The following is a 13,972-nucleotide window of genomic DNA, read 5'->3' as shown; positions in this document are numbered from 1 at the left end:
GCGCCCTGTGAGGTCAGATAAAGACACTATATTTATCTGGCTGGTAACCTGAGCCCTGAATTTCTGCGGTGGTGTTTTTACGTGGCCCCACAGCCCTCGGGCTCGGCCCCCTCCGGCCACTGCGCTCCCTCCCAGGGTGGAGGGGCTGAGCCGGGGGTGTCCTGTCCCCTGAGAAGGGCTCGGCTGCTGCCCATCTCCACATCGCCCATCTCCGGTGCCGGGGGAAGCTCCCCAAGGAGGCAGGATCAGCCCCGAGGGCATCACCGAATGCCTGGCTGGTCGCCCCTCGCAGTGCCCTGAGCAGCCATCGGCCACCCGCGCCACATGCAGGTGAGTGCAGGTGGGGACACCGCCCCGGGAGGGGGACACGGAGACAGACAAAACTGTCCCATTCTTCCTTCAGCTGGATAACACCACGGGGGAGAGGTTTCTCTCCAGGGAGAAAGCTCTGAGTTCACACACAAAATCCTGGCTTTGAGCCCTCCCTGGCACTCTCCTTGTCCCCCGGTGTGGGCAGAGCACCTGCCCGAGGGTCCCTTCTTTTTTTTGCCACCCACAGACCTCAAAGCAGTAACTCATGCCCTGGGTCTTACGTCAGGGTCCCCGGTGGGTTTGGGGTTTTGGTGCCCGGGGGGTGGCCCAGGAGCAGCGAGCAGCAGGTTCTGCAGCAGGGTGGGGATGTGTCAGCAGCACAGAGCGGGGCCAGGGCAGTGACTCCCGGCCGTGTGGGGTGAGCTTGGGGGGTTCTCAGGCCCAGGGCTGGCAGGGGAAGGGCCCTGGCCAGGCTGGCCCAGGCTGGGTGAGTCACCTTGGGCAGGGCCTGTCACTTTGGGGGGTGGGAGTGGTTGGGGGCAAGTCAGGAGCTGGGCTGTGACAGAGGCACTGCAGTTCCCATCTGTCAACAAGGGTCACTCCAGTCCCTTCCAGGGAGCAAAAGATTCGTGGCACATTTCCCCCAGGGCTGCTCAGGGTCACCCTTCCTAGAGGGAAATGGATACCTGGAGGATTCTGTGCCTTGTTTCCCTTGGGGAATGGGCAGGAGGCTGTCCCACCCCACTCAGCTGGACACAGAGCCCCTCAACCCCAAAGCACTTGTACCCTGAAGCGTGCAAAGTGCCTCACACAGGGTCCTCTCTGTGCCTCCACCACGGCAGAGTCCTGGGAGCTCCCACGTAACCTCCAGGCTGGGACATTGTGTCTCAGGGGACAGGGGACACAGCTCCAAGCCTGCGTAAGCGAGAAGCAGCTGTGCTGTGACACCTTGGATGGAGCCAGCGCTGTGTAAGCTGAGCCGAGCCCGCTCTGGGGCTCCGTGGCCACCGAGGGGGACAGCTGCCACCAGGCACGGGCAGGACAGAGGGGACACCTGCCACTGGGCACGGGCAGGACAGCAACTGGGGACAGAGCAGGGCTCTGCTTCTCTGCCTCCACAGTGAGCGTTTTGCCTCCTCACTTTGAGCTGAGATTCCCAGGGAAGGCCAGGGCAGGACTGCCCAGTGTCCAAGCAGCCCCGTGGTGTCCCTCTCCCATGTGGTGGCACCGCTCCTGTGTGGCCCCGTGAGCGCAGACCGGACATTCCTGTGCCTCAGCTTCCCCTGACACCCCGGGAGGATGATGAGGGTGCAGGAGGCCTGACTCAGCCGTGCCGGCCCCAGGGCTTTGCCAGGCAGCAGGAAAGCTCAGCACAATGACGGGTAGGGAGGGGCCAGGCAGCCCAGGAAGCGCTGGGAGGAACCGGGGTTTTCTCACACCCCCTCAGCTCCTCTGGCTCCTGCCACGCTCCGCTCTCCCGCCGCCCTGGGGTCTGCTCGGATGTGACATGGGGACTTGGAAGCACAGGCAAGCCTGGCAGATGTGACATTCCTCCATGGTAAGGCCTCTCTTCCCAAGGAAGGGATAGCTCCCGTGTCTGGGGCCGGTGCTGCTCCTGACCCTGCATCCCTCCATCGGCTGCTCTGCATCCCCAGGGCAGGTGCTGCCCTGTGGAGACCTGTCCTGCTGCCAGGAGCTCCTGCAGCCCTCCTCTTCCCAAACTGGTGCTCTCGTGATGCTGCTGGTGCCAGGAGAGAGCGTGGGCACCTGGCAGGGGATGATGGCGTGGGGCTGTCCTGGCACTGTTCCAAGCCAAGATCATCTCTGCTGGCGAGGAGGATGGGGAGCAGGGGCAGCCGCTGTGCCAGGCTGCTCCGTGCCCCAGCAGGGCAGGCAGCCAGGCATGTGCTCCCTGGGAGCCCAGGGGCTCCGTCACTCCCATCCTGGCACTCTAGTGCCAGTCTCTTGGCTGGGGTCCCACTCCCTGTGAGTGAAATTCCCCGCTGTCCATGTCCAATCCTGACTGGCAGAGCCCCGCTCCTGGTGAGGGGCGGCCGCAGCCAGGCTGGGAAGAGCCGAGCCGGGTGTTTCGTGGCGCCCTTGCCCGGGAGCAGATTATTCACCCTTCAGCCTCCGTCCCCAAACAGGTCTGTGCGCTCCACCTCGTTGCTGCTTGTAAATATTTCCCTCTCCGCGGTGGGATGGCTGTTCCCTGGGCAGTTAAAGCAGCTCCCGGGATGCAGCCGGCTGGCTGCAAAGCCAGGCTGCCCGCCAGGAGCCCACCGGGGCTGCCTGCTCTCTCTCACCACCCCCTCCTAGAAGCGTTCCCGGGGCGTTTCCACCCTGAGCCTGAGGGGCTCTGAGCAGGAGGCTGTGTCCCCCAGGGCCAGGCTGGCAGTGACCCGCGGTGGCTCCTCGTGCCGCGATCCAGCGCCCGTCCCCAAGCCCGGGTGCACCCTCGGTGCTGCAAGGGACGGGCCAGGCACAGACTCCGGCACCTCCTGGCTTGGAGCCGGGCCAGAGCCCGCCCCGGCTGGGCTGGGAAAAGCCTTTGAATCAGGGTCATCTCCCGGGTGACTGGAGACTCTCCGAGCCACATGAGCCACTGTCCTGCCAGGGAAGGGACACCAGTCATCCCGGGAGCTGAGCACCGGCAGCACCAGGGCAGAGGAGCTCGGCTGGGTCCTGCCTGCCCTAGTGCCACCCACAGCCTCAGCACAGGTAGGGATCCAGCCATCAGCCTGCCAGCTGGGCTGCTGAGGGCAAATTCTCCTCCAGCTCCTGACAGCCTGTGTTTGGGGACTGCTGGCTGCCACACTGCCCTGTCGCTGCTCCGGGTTGGCTCTGTGAGTGCTCTGGGGGCCTCTATCCCTGTCTCTGTGTCCTCCTCTCCTGCCCTGTGTGGGAGCCACCAGCTTTCTGTGGGGACCGAGTGCTGGCTCTGCCTGGCTGGCAGGGACACGGCTGCCACCTCACCAGGAGGACACTCGGCTTGAGTTACTGATGGGGGCATACGGGGCACAGCCATGGCAGAGAGATGGGAAAGCTGCTCAGATGCTGGCCTTGCCTCAGTTTCCCTCTCACTGAAATGCCAGCCCTTTGCCAAGCCCCAGCACTCCCTGTGAGTAACCAGGGGAAGGTGCTGGTCTGGCTGGATTGGCCCATCCCAGCTGCCTGTCTCAGCCAGAGCTGGGCCTGGGCATCATCCTGTGACCAGGCCACTAACTCCCACCTGGAGGAGACACTGAGGATATGTCTCTAGCCCCAAGAGTGGGACAACCATGGGGTGGTGTGGCAGGGATGCCAGGGTTGGGGCAGAGGTGACTGCTGCAGTTCCTTGGTGTCTATGGGGATGCTGGGTGCACCTGGCTGTGCCCTGGGGCTCCCTTCTGTGGTTTGAGGTGCCTGGGGGCATGGGGGTGGCAGTGCCAGCTGGGTCCTGCTGTTCCAGACTGTCCTGGAAGGCTGGCAGGTGGCAGGAGCCATGGCCACACTGTCACCAACAGCCCCTGGATCTCCTCTGTCTCCCGGGATCTCCAGGGGAGGCAGGAGGTGCTGGGTGCCCCGTTGTGCTGAGCAGGGCCTGTGGAACTGATCCCTGGACTCTTCCCTTGCAGCCGATGCCGCCAGGACAGCCTGCTGAGCCCCAGCCTGCAGCATGTCCCAGCTCTCCTCCACCCTGAAGCGATACGTGGACTCCTCCCGCTACGCCGAGAGCACCTACAGCAAAGTGCCCAGCGGCTACAGCTCCTACAGCTCCTATGGATCCACCCTGTCCACCGCCTACGCAGACAGCGACAAAATCGGCTTCAAAGCCAGCTACCTGCCCTCCCCCCGCTACCACCACGCTGGAGGGCTGTCCCCAACCAGTGGCTATGACAGCGGCCGGCTGTACCCCGACCCCAGCATCCGCCTGAGCCCCTCATACCTCCGCACGCAGCCGCGGCCGCCCGGCGCCGGGCTCAGCGGAGGTGCCTGCTACACCTTCTCCGGTACCCCCGGCAGCCCCACGGGCTACCTGCCCTCCTCAGCGCCCCTCAGCCGCCACAAATCCATCAGCCACTCGGACCTGGCGCGGGAGTTCTCGGGGCTGCACACCTCAGACAGCGCCTACCTGCCCGCGGCCGGCGCGCTCAGCACCCGCGCCCGGCCGGAGCTCGGCAACCTGCAGGGTCTCTACCAGGCTGCCACCCACTCCGATTATGTCCGTGGCTACCTGGAGAGCTACGGGAGGAAAAGCCATCACGGCAGTCTCTCCACCGGCCACCTCAGCCCCTCTCAGGCCACCCTGCCACCGTCGGGCACCCGCTGTGGCAGCCAGCCTTGCGAGAGGAGCGATGAGCACTGCGACGTGTCCTTCCAGGACCCCACGGTATGCGGGGCTGCCTGGGGGTGGGGGACACAGCTGTGCTGGGGTGGGGGTGAGGGGATGTGGGCCGTGCTTGTGGTGAGCTGAGGAGCCTGAGGAAGCCGTGCTCTGCCTGGGAACCTGAGTGTGCTGCTCCATGTCTCAGTTTCTGCGTGTGACCCTCTGAGATGCCTTTGCTGGCGCAGCAGTCCCTGCTGGAGCTGCTGAGGCAGCCGTGTGCGGGCGGGAGGGTGTCCTCTGAGGGGCTGTGCTCACAGGGCACGCTCCCCAAGGAGGAGGATCAGCCTGTGCCCAGGATTGTGCCCGCCGCACTTTCTGCGTGCATGTGATAGCAGGTGATGGCTCTGGCCCCATGTGGGGCTGACGAGGATTTCCTGCTGCCTCATCCCAGATAGGGAAGGTGACATGAGCAGGCTGGGCACTCATCCTGCTGGCACAGCTGGTTTGGCTGGTGCTGGCTCTGCTACAGCGACTCGGTGCCCAGCGATGCCAGTTCCCTGGCACCATCCACTGCTGCCAGTCTGGGGCCCTGTGCCCCAGCCTCTGTGGCAGCAGGGGGTTCCCCATGGCACTGCTGCTCTGGGCAGCCCACACATGGTGTCGGGTACTTGGTGCCCCATGTTCCTGTCGGTGCTGCAGCGTCCCCAGAGCCCCAGCTCAAGCTGGGAGCAGGCACCGCACACTCAGCCCGTGCAGGGGAGCAGCCTGGTAATTTTCCACTCAGGTTTCCTTCCAAGATCTGGCCAGGCTCTGCCTGCATTGTCTCCCGCTGTCTTTCCAGTCACCCTCCATTCCCCCATGGTCAGACCTGCCCTTTGCTTGCCTGCGTCTCTGTCCCACTGCCATCCGCCGAACCACAAGAAGTCCTGTCCTGCTCACAGGGAAGCAGAAAAGAATCCCCCAGCAATTTTTCCCTTTGAAGCCAGTGCCCCGACATCCCTCCCTGTGCCCCTTCCCCAGTGCCTTTCCCCACAGAACCACTTTCAGCAGTGCCCTGCCGTGGTGTGGAACCCCTTGTGCCCACCTGCCTCATGCCTGGCCCCCAATCCTGCAGTGAGGGAGCAGGCTGGGGAGTCAGGGGAGTGGAGGATCAGTGCTGTGGAAGGGAATTCCTGCCTCCCCCTCCCACACCAGGCCCTACTGGGGGGCACCAAGGGGGGATCCAGCAGCTGCTGCAGCCGCTGGCTCCCACTAAAGCCGACACTGCCATTGCAGGGTCCCCACCCCATGTGCCCACACAGTGCTGTGTGGGGTGCCAGCCTGCTCCCATGGGGTGCCTGTGGGGCAGCAGGGACTGTGCAAGTCCCAGCCCACAGTCTGCACGTGAACACAGCCTAGGCTGATGTGTGGCAAAGGTGGCAAAGGGTGCTGGGACAGACATCCATGCCAGGGCAGGCCGGGTCAGTGACACTGGCTTAGGTTTCCTCAATGCTTTGATGGGCACACCTGCTATTTTCCACTGCTGTGGTTTATTCCCTCCCTTTCCCAAGCCGGGAAGCAAATGTCCCGATCATAAACCAGAATTGGGTGCCTGCGGCCGTGCCAGGTGCCGGAAACAAGCGCAGGCTGCAGCCCCGGAGCTGCCATCTGTTCTGCCCCATTGCCCAGCCCCGAGGGCAGTGTCAGCAGCACCCGCTCCTGACGCAGCCAGGCCACAGCGGGGCTGGCCCCATGCCTCCTCCCATCCCTTTTTCCACCTCTGCCTTCTGCCTCTGTGCCACAGAAACCGCCATCCAGAGGGGTCTGCAGCCAGGAGTGAGGGTGTCTCCGTGTGTCCCTCTCCTCACCATCACTTCGTGCCTCAGTTTACCCTGTAGGCAAAGGAAGGTGTGTTGAAGGTGTGAGGCTGTGCCTGCGGAGCTTCAGGGCCATGCTGGCTCCTGGGAAGGGCAGTCTGGTGAGGGGCAGGGCTGGAGCTGTGCCGGCCCATTAACCACCCCGGGTGTACATAGGGTCAGAAGGCCAGGGCCACCCACAAAACCGCCGGCAGCTCTCCGCAGTCCCATCCTGAGCAGCTGACGTCCCTGGCCCGCAGCCAGCGCTGGCTGGCCCTGCCTGCTGCCGCGGTGCCAAGCAGGCCTGTGGCAACCTCTGCCCACGGCAGAAGGTCACTGCTGCAGAGGGGCCAGCTGAGGGCAGGGACCTGCTCTGGGTGATGCCATCCCACCGAGTGTCCCCTTCTCTCACCCTCAGAGCCTGCGTGCTGCTCTCTGGCTGGAGGGGAATTTGGTCCTTGGCCCGGGGCACTCGATGTCACCAGGGCACGAGGTTCAACACGGGATGTGGCTGATCCGCCCTCTTGCCATGGAACCGGCTCAGCCAGCACGGTGCATCCCCGTGGGGAGAGCTGCCCCAGCTCCCTGCACAGCGCTCGGGGCTGGCTGTGCCCATCCTGCCCCCGCGGTACCCACCGATGCTGACAGGCCAGGTGGCAGGAGCCCTGGATTTTGGGGAGCTGTGCCACAGCCTGGAGGCCCAGGCTGTGTCCCTGGGCATGGCAGGGCACCCAGGCGGGGCAGTAGGGTGTGTGCCCCGGCGTGCACACCGTGTCCCCGTGTGTGTACGCCATACACAGCGCGGGGTGTGTACATGTACACACGTGTGAGCACGCGCAGGCCCCGGTTACGACAGCCCTCCCGCTGTGATGCAAAAGAGCCCTGCAGATGAATAACGCTGCAAGATGCCTCCTCAGATATTTTTGCTGGTGCCAAAAATAGTCTCCCTCCCTTCCTCCCTCCCCTCCCTCCGTCCCCAGCCAGCCCCTCCGCTGGCTGTGCCGAGCTCTGCTTGACAGAGAGGCTGCATCTGCAGCCAGCAGGATTCAGCAGCCCCTGCCTCTGGATGAAGGTGTTTTGGGGGCTCCAGAGGAGCAAAGGAGGCTCTGATTAGAGCCCTCTCGGTGAGGCTGGAGGCTGTGGCTCTGTCAGAGCAGCCCAGCCGCACTCCCTGCCCTGGCTGCCCGTGGAAATTTCCCTGAGCAGGCAGAGAAACACCTGGGCACGCACAGCAGGCGCAGGGCTCCGGCGCTCGTCCTGCCGCGGTCAGAGGGGTGAAGCAGCGGGAGACGCAGGACTAGGACGCAGGACACCCGGGCTCCCTGCCAGTCTCCGCATCTGCCCTTGCTGCAGGAGAAGAGTTGGAGCCCTGCCCGTGCCGTGCCTCAGTTTACCGAGGGGAGACACCAGGTGGGGTCTTTGCTCCACGTAGGAATTGCGGGGAGTTTTTCCCCCAGCGCAAGGCACTGAAATATCCTCTGAGCTCAGTGCTAATGCATCCCCCAAAGAGGGGGGTTCCCCCAAAACAGGTCCCCACTGCCTGGGAACCTGGCATTGACACTGCAGGAAAGGCACATGCCCGGGAGCCCCACAACCCTGTCTGGTAGCCCGCAGCCCCTCTCTGGATACGGCACCCCCTACACCCACGCCCTGTGGGACTGTCCCACTTTTACCAAGGCAATTTTGGCGAGTGACCCCCAGCTGGGGAGCCCTGCTCCCTGCCCAGTGCCTGCCCGGAGCACAGCGTGCCCGGTGTCGGACTGCCGGTGCCACCAGCCCTGGGCACGCCGAGCTGCGAGCAGGGGGGAGCTCTGGGGGGGGCAGGCTCCTCCGGCTGCCGCCTCTCCCCAATTCCCCGTTGCCCCCGCGGTGCGCGCACGGTGCCGGTGTCGGGGTACGGGAGCGCGGAGAGCCCCGCTGAGAGCGATGCTGAAGGGGCACCGCTGCCCCCCGCAGCCCCCCGGAGCCGAGGCGGTGTCGCCGCCCCGTTCCGGAGCGTGTCCCCGGGGCAGAGCCGCCCCTCGCGGGCCCCCCTGGCTCCCGGCGCTCTGTACCACGCGGTGCGCGGGGGCTGGCCGTCACCGAGCCGTCACCGAGCCGTCACCGAGCCCGGCTGCCGCCTCTCCACCCATTTGATGTCAGAGCCGCTCAGGTGCCGTCAGCCCCGCAGCCGGCACCGGCTCCGGCCCCGCACGCCCAGCACGGGGGGCTCCGCGCCTGACCCCGCGTCCCCGGCTGCAGCCGACCCCGGGTGAGGGCAGCCCGGCCGGTGTCCCCTGGCTTCCCCCTGCCCGCGGCTGCTCCCCGCCGTCCTGCGGTGCCCGCCGGGGCCACCATGAGGGACTCCTACACGGTGACGCTGCCCGAGGAGCCCCCCGCGCTGCCCGACCTTCACAAGGACCTGCGGCCCCGCACCTCCATGCCAGGGTCCCTGCTGGTCTCCACCTTCGTCGGGCTCGTCCTCAACAAGACCAAGGTACGAGATGCCCGCAGCCCCCACCCCCTGGCTTGGGGGCAGAGAAGGGAGCACCCCCTGCCCACCCTGGGGAGCGTGGAGTGCCCCGTGCCATCCCCGTGCCCGAGGATGGGGTGCCTGGGGGTGGGTGCCCTCCCAGCTGCCCGTGGGGACGGCGTGTCCCGGTGTCCCACAGGATGGCAGGGAGCAGGTGAACTGCACGTGTCAGGACACCTGGGTTCCTCTCCCAGCCCTGCCCTTGCGGTGACCTTGGCCAGGTCCTCGTGTCCCACCACAAGGAAGGGTCTGCTGGCCACTCTGAGCCCCTTGGCAGTGCCATGGGAGTGAACTTGGCTGTCTCCCCAGAGCCACAGTGCCGGGACAGATCTCTCCTGCAGGGATGGCAGAGCAAGGGGCAAGGAGGGCAAGGTCTGAGCACTTATGTAAGTCTGGCTGCTCTGGTTCTCCTGCTGCCCCAACAGGCTCCTGGCATTTGGAGCTGGATGGGGCAGGATGGTCAGGATCTTGTCCCTTGTCCCCATCGCCTGTCCCTTGTCCCCGTCCTGCGGTGCAGCCTCGGGGAGTCCCCAGCCGCGCCGCGTGAGCCAGCTCTCCTTCACCGCCTCTGAGCATGTCGTGTCCTAGATAAAGCCCTGTACGGGAGAGGGGGATTAGCTGGAGTTGAGTCACCCAGGGGAGGGAAATCCAGAGGGGGAAATAACACCTCGGTGCACACAGGGCTTGTGCCACGCTAGGGGAGCACCTGACACCCCCTCCTCAGCCCCAGCCCTCCCCTGGGGTTGTTCCAGGCTCTGGGAGGACAGCCTGGGAGCTGGCTGTGGTGGAATGCAGGATCTGTGGGGACGTTTGAACCCACATGGGCAGGACTGGCCGGTCCCTCCTGGCACACGGCAGGAGCTGCCCAACCAGGGCAACTGGACAAGCATGTCCTGGTGGGGATGGCTGGAGCACACTGGGGCAGCTCCTGGGGGGTGCTGCTCACCGCTGGCACTGTGACCTTCCCTGGGGTAGTAGAGCAGAGCCTTGGGGCTCAGATCCTCCAAGGAATGGATGTAGGCTGTTGGGACACAGGCTCACCTCTCCCACTGCCATCTGCTCAGGGACCAGAGCCAGGCCAGCTCCTCCAGCCGTGGCATGGCACTGACCTGTCACATCCTGCTGGCACCCTGTGCCCAACTGAGCCTGCCCCCAGCCCAAGAAGGCACTTTTGGACAGCAACCCCCTGGCACTGACAGCCATGGGCAGCCACATCTGGGGACACCCCTGTGCTCTGGGCACTGTGGGGGCACCCCATGGCACAGAGGGCAGCCGGTCAGTCCGGCAGAGCCGCGTGTGCCCACGCAGGGCGGCCAGGTCCCCGCTGGTGCTGGTCCCTGCCATGGTGGGTGATGCCTGCACCGTCGCTAAGGAGCATGTGTAACTGGATCTGGGTTATTTTGGGCTGCTGTCAGGGCTGGGTGCTCAGCACCTCCCACACACACACCAGCTGCTGCTATTTCAGAGCTGCTGGGCCCCCTCCCCTCCTCTCGCCTCCTCTCCTCCTCCTCAAGCCTCAGGTGGGCAGCTGGGGTGTTTGCCTGAGGATCCTTAAATCCTGGGCATCTGGGGAAGCACCATCAGCAGTGTGCCCCTGCAGGCCCTGTCAGACCCCCACCCTGCTCGGGGAGGCTCATCCTGCTGCTCCCCAATGCAGGGCTGGGAGCAGGACCCCTGGGCTCCCACCAGTGCCCCCCACCAGCATCCTGTCCTGCATCCCCCTGGTGATGGCTCCCCTAAACCCCTCTGTGCTCTTGGTCTCTCCAGCAAAGAGCGATGATGGTTCCCAGCCCCAGCATCCAGCTGCCTGTGCCCATCTTTGCTTTTCCCAGCTCAGGGAGCACCTGGAATTGCCACCCCATGGCACAGGTGCAGCACAGCCAGGGCTGGGAAGGCACCACTGGGCACACAGCCCTGTTCCCCGGGCTGGCTGTCACAGGGCTGGGCTTGCACTTTCCCAGGTGGACTTTATCCTGCAAGACAGCTGTGCCAAAGCCTGGGCTGCGCTTGTGCAGGGTGTCCTGGAGGGGATGGACACCTGGCATGAGGCAGGCAGGCAGTGACAGGGCACTGTGCTCCTCCTGCAGCATGTGGCAGGCACAGGGCACTGCCGTGCCCCAGTGTCCCCAGGGGAGGCAGCCTGACCTGCAATCCAGGGCATGGGGCAAAAGCGTTGCCAGGCAGGGAGAACTTTGAGCCCTGTGCATAGTCCTGGGCCAGCAGGACAGGGCAGGCCAGCCATGGTTTGTCACCAGGCCCTTGCCCAGAGAGCTGCTCGGTGCTGGCTCTGCCCATGATGTCACAGCGGGATGGGGCCTCTCCTTGCACCTGAGGGTCTGCTCCACGGGCAGGACTGTGGCACCATGGCCTCGCTGGGCTGCCCACAGGCATGGCCAGCCCGTCACCCTCCCAGCACTGTTCCCTCTCTCTGCAGAGCTCCAAGGCCGTGCAGGGGCTGACCGGCCTGCGGAACCTCGGCAACACGGTGAGTGTGTCCCCAGCCCTGTGGCTCACACCGGGCACATCTGTGGGGCAGGGGGAGCCCTGTCCTTTCACCTCACCCCCAACACCCCACCCTGGCAGTTCCCTGCACCCCTCTCCCCACGGCGCTGCCTGGGGAGAAGCTTCCCCTGTCCTGTGCCCAGCCCAGGTGTCCCCCTGCCACGGCCTGCCTCCCTCTGCTTCCCGTTGCCATGGTTTTCTCTTCTGCCTCCCCCAGTGCTTCATGAACTCCATCCTGCAGTGCCTGAGCAACACCAAGGAGCTGCGGGATTACTGCCTGCAGAACCAGTACCTGCGGGACCTCAACAACAACAGCCGCATGCGCACGGCGCTCATGTCAGGTAACTGCCCAGCCTGGCCCCTGCTGACTGCGGGGGCTTCCCTGCAGCAATTCCTGCAGCACATCCCTGCGACGCCCCGCATGCTGCAGGACCCCCACCCAGAGCTCCATGCTCCTCCTTGGGCTGCCCAGCCAGTGGAGGATCAGGCTGAGAGACCCCAGAGTGTGGCCCTGAGCTGTCCCCATGGGGGGCATGGCCGTGCCACCTCCTCTGCTGACCTGCCTCTCTGCCTGCAGAGTTTGCAAAGCTGATTCAGCTGCTCTGGACCTCATCCCCCAACGAGAGCGTGAGCCCCTCCGAGTTCAAGACGCAGATCCAGAGATACGCCCCACGCTTCGTCGGCTACAAGTAAGGGGGGGTGGCTGCAGGGTGGTGGGGGGAGCTGAGCCCCCTGCCGCCTCTCACTGGCCATGCCCCGTGTCTTGCAGCCAGCAGGATGCACAGGAATTCCTGCGGTTCCTGCTGGACGGGCTGCACAGCGAGGTGAACCGTGTGCTGGTACGGCCCCGGGCCAGCACCGACACCCTGGATCACCTCCCGTAAGTGCTGGCACCGCGCAAGCCCCAGAAGAGTCCACTGCCCGCAAGGCCAGCCCAGGGACAGTGACCTCACAGGTCCCCCTGGGCTGGGTGGCGGGGCTGGTGTCCCCCAGGCCATGCTCAGTGCCTGCTGTGTCCCCATCCTTGCAGTGACGACGAGAAGAGCCGGCAGATGTGGAGGAGGTACCAGGAGAGGGAGGACAGCCGCATCAGCGGTGAGCAGGGCTGGGGGAAGGGAGGACAGGCTGGGCTGGGACTGAGGGGGGGATCAGGGCTCTCACCCTGCTCTGTCCCACCCCACCAGACCTCTTCGTTGGGCAGCTGAAGAGCTCTCTGACCTGCAGCGAGTGTGGCTACTGCTCCACGGCCTTCGATCCCTTCTGGGACCTGTCCCTGCCCATCCCCAAGGTGAGGCAGCCCCAGCCATCCCTGTCCCACACTGCCTGTCCCACGCTGCTTGTCCCTAACCATCACTGTACTCCCACAGAAAAGCTACGGGGAGGTGACGCTCATGGATTGCCTCCGGCTCTTCACCAAAGAGGACGTGCTGGATGGGGACGAGAAACCGGTATATGGGGCAGGGGGCTCCCTGGGGCAGGCTGGGCCCCCTCCCCTCTGTGCTTGTCTTGCCAGGACTGTGGGCAGTGCCCTCACCCTCCTGTTTGTGCTGTTTTCTCCCACAGACGTGTTGTCGCTGCAAAGCCAGGACAAGATGCACAAAAAAATTCAGCATCCAGAAGTTCCCCAAGATCCTGGTGCTTCGTATCCTTCGGGCAGAGGGAAAGGGACAGGGGCTGTGGTGGTGGGCAGAGATGGGTTATTGCAGGCTCCCCTTTGTCCCTTTGGCTCCTTGACGTGACCCTCCAGACCTGAAGCGCTTCTCTGAGGCCAGGATACGAAGCAGCAAACTCACCACCTTCGTCAACTTCCCGCTGAAGGACCTGGACCTGCGGGAATTCGCCTCGCAGAGCTGCAGTGAGTCCCTCTAATCCCAGCCCTGAGCTCCTGGGGACTCCTGGGCTCCTCAGCTGGTGGGGGGCAGAGGCGTGAGGGGTGGGAGGCATGGAATCCAGGGGAGCTGCTGGCATGGTGGGGGGCTCTGTGCTGGCACTTTGCAGGGCTGAGCAGCACCCCTGCTCCCCACAGACCACGCCGTTTACAACCTCTACGCCGTCTCCAACCACTCGGGCACCACCATGGGGGGACACTACACAGCCTACTGCAAGAGCCCCGTGTCCAGCGAGTGGCACACCTTCAACGACTCCCGGTGAGCCTGGGGTGGGACAAGCGAGCAGGGACCCCCTGCTCAGGGCATCCCAACCCTGCCGCTCACAGCTGTCCCCTTCCCCTCTCTGCAGCGTCACCCCGATGTCCTCGAGCCACGTGCGCAGCAGCGATGCCTACCTGCTCTTCTACGAGCTGGCCAGCCCGTCCTCCCGCATGTAGCCAGCCCTGCCTCCCTGGGGAAGCCCTGGGCCACCCCTCAGAGCCGGCTCCGCCAGGGTTCGGGCGTTCAGCCCCCCCAGAGCAAGGGGGAGGCGAAGAGGAGACACCCCCGAGGTGGCTGCAGAGGGAGGCTGGGGACAGCCAGGAGCAGAGCCCGGGCAAGGACATCCCAGCTC

At 65.1% G+C, this 13,972-nt stretch overlaps 1 protein-coding gene across 2 annotated transcripts; it reads left to right on the top strand.

Moving 5' to 3' along the window:
• The first annotated feature begins 102 nt into the window (after positions 1 to 102).
• On the top strand, positions 103 to 13,935 carry USP2 (ubiquitin specific peptidase 2). Of its 2 annotated transcripts, XM_041414038.1 has the most exons (13): positions 103 to 330; positions 3,930 to 4,684; positions 11,403 to 11,453; positions 11,688 to 11,811; positions 12,048 to 12,159; positions 12,240 to 12,350; positions 12,501 to 12,565; positions 12,655 to 12,758; positions 12,838 to 12,918; positions 13,034 to 13,112; positions 13,218 to 13,325; positions 13,497 to 13,617; positions 13,709 to 13,935. In XM_041414038.1, exons 2-13 carry the CDS (start codon positions 3,971 to 3,973, stop codon positions 13,794 to 13,796), a joined length of 1,758 nt encoding a protein of 585 aa, XP_041269972.1. In that variant the 5' UTR covers positions 103 to 330; positions 3,930 to 3,970; the 3' UTR covers positions 13,797 to 13,935. The 2 variants fall into 2 exon arrangements, with proteins under 2 accessions (XP_041269972.1, XP_041269973.1); XM_041414039.1 differs by lacking the exons at positions 103 to 330; positions 3,930 to 4,684 and adding an exon at positions 7,710 to 8,932.
• Positions 13,936 to 13,972: the final 37 nt, after the last annotated feature.

The sequence above is a fragment of the Onychostruthus taczanowskii genome, unplaced genomic scaffold, assembly GCF_017590055.1.
Source record: "Onychostruthus taczanowskii isolate IOZ18803 unplaced genomic scaffold, ASM1759005v1 scaffold43, whole genome shotgun sequence".
In the NCBI taxonomy this organism is placed as follows: domain Eukaryota; kingdom Metazoa; phylum Chordata; class Aves; order Passeriformes; family Passeridae; genus Onychostruthus; species Onychostruthus taczanowskii.
This window is presented reverse-complemented; position numbering and strand designations above follow the sequence as displayed.

Coding starts and splice junctions, on each gene's coding strand:
- USP2 (XM_041414038.1), top strand. CDS start 3,971: ATGTCCCAGCTCTCCTCCACCCTGAAGCGATACGTGGACTCCTCCCGC. Junction 4,685..11,402: donor TGTCCTTCCAGGACCCCACG/GTATGCGGGGCT, acceptor CTCTCTCTGCAG/AGCTCCAAGGCCGTGCAGGG. Junction 11,812..12,047: donor GCGCACGGCGCTCATGTCAG/GTAACTGCCCAG, acceptor CTCTGCCTGCAG/AGTTTGCAAAGCTGATTCAG.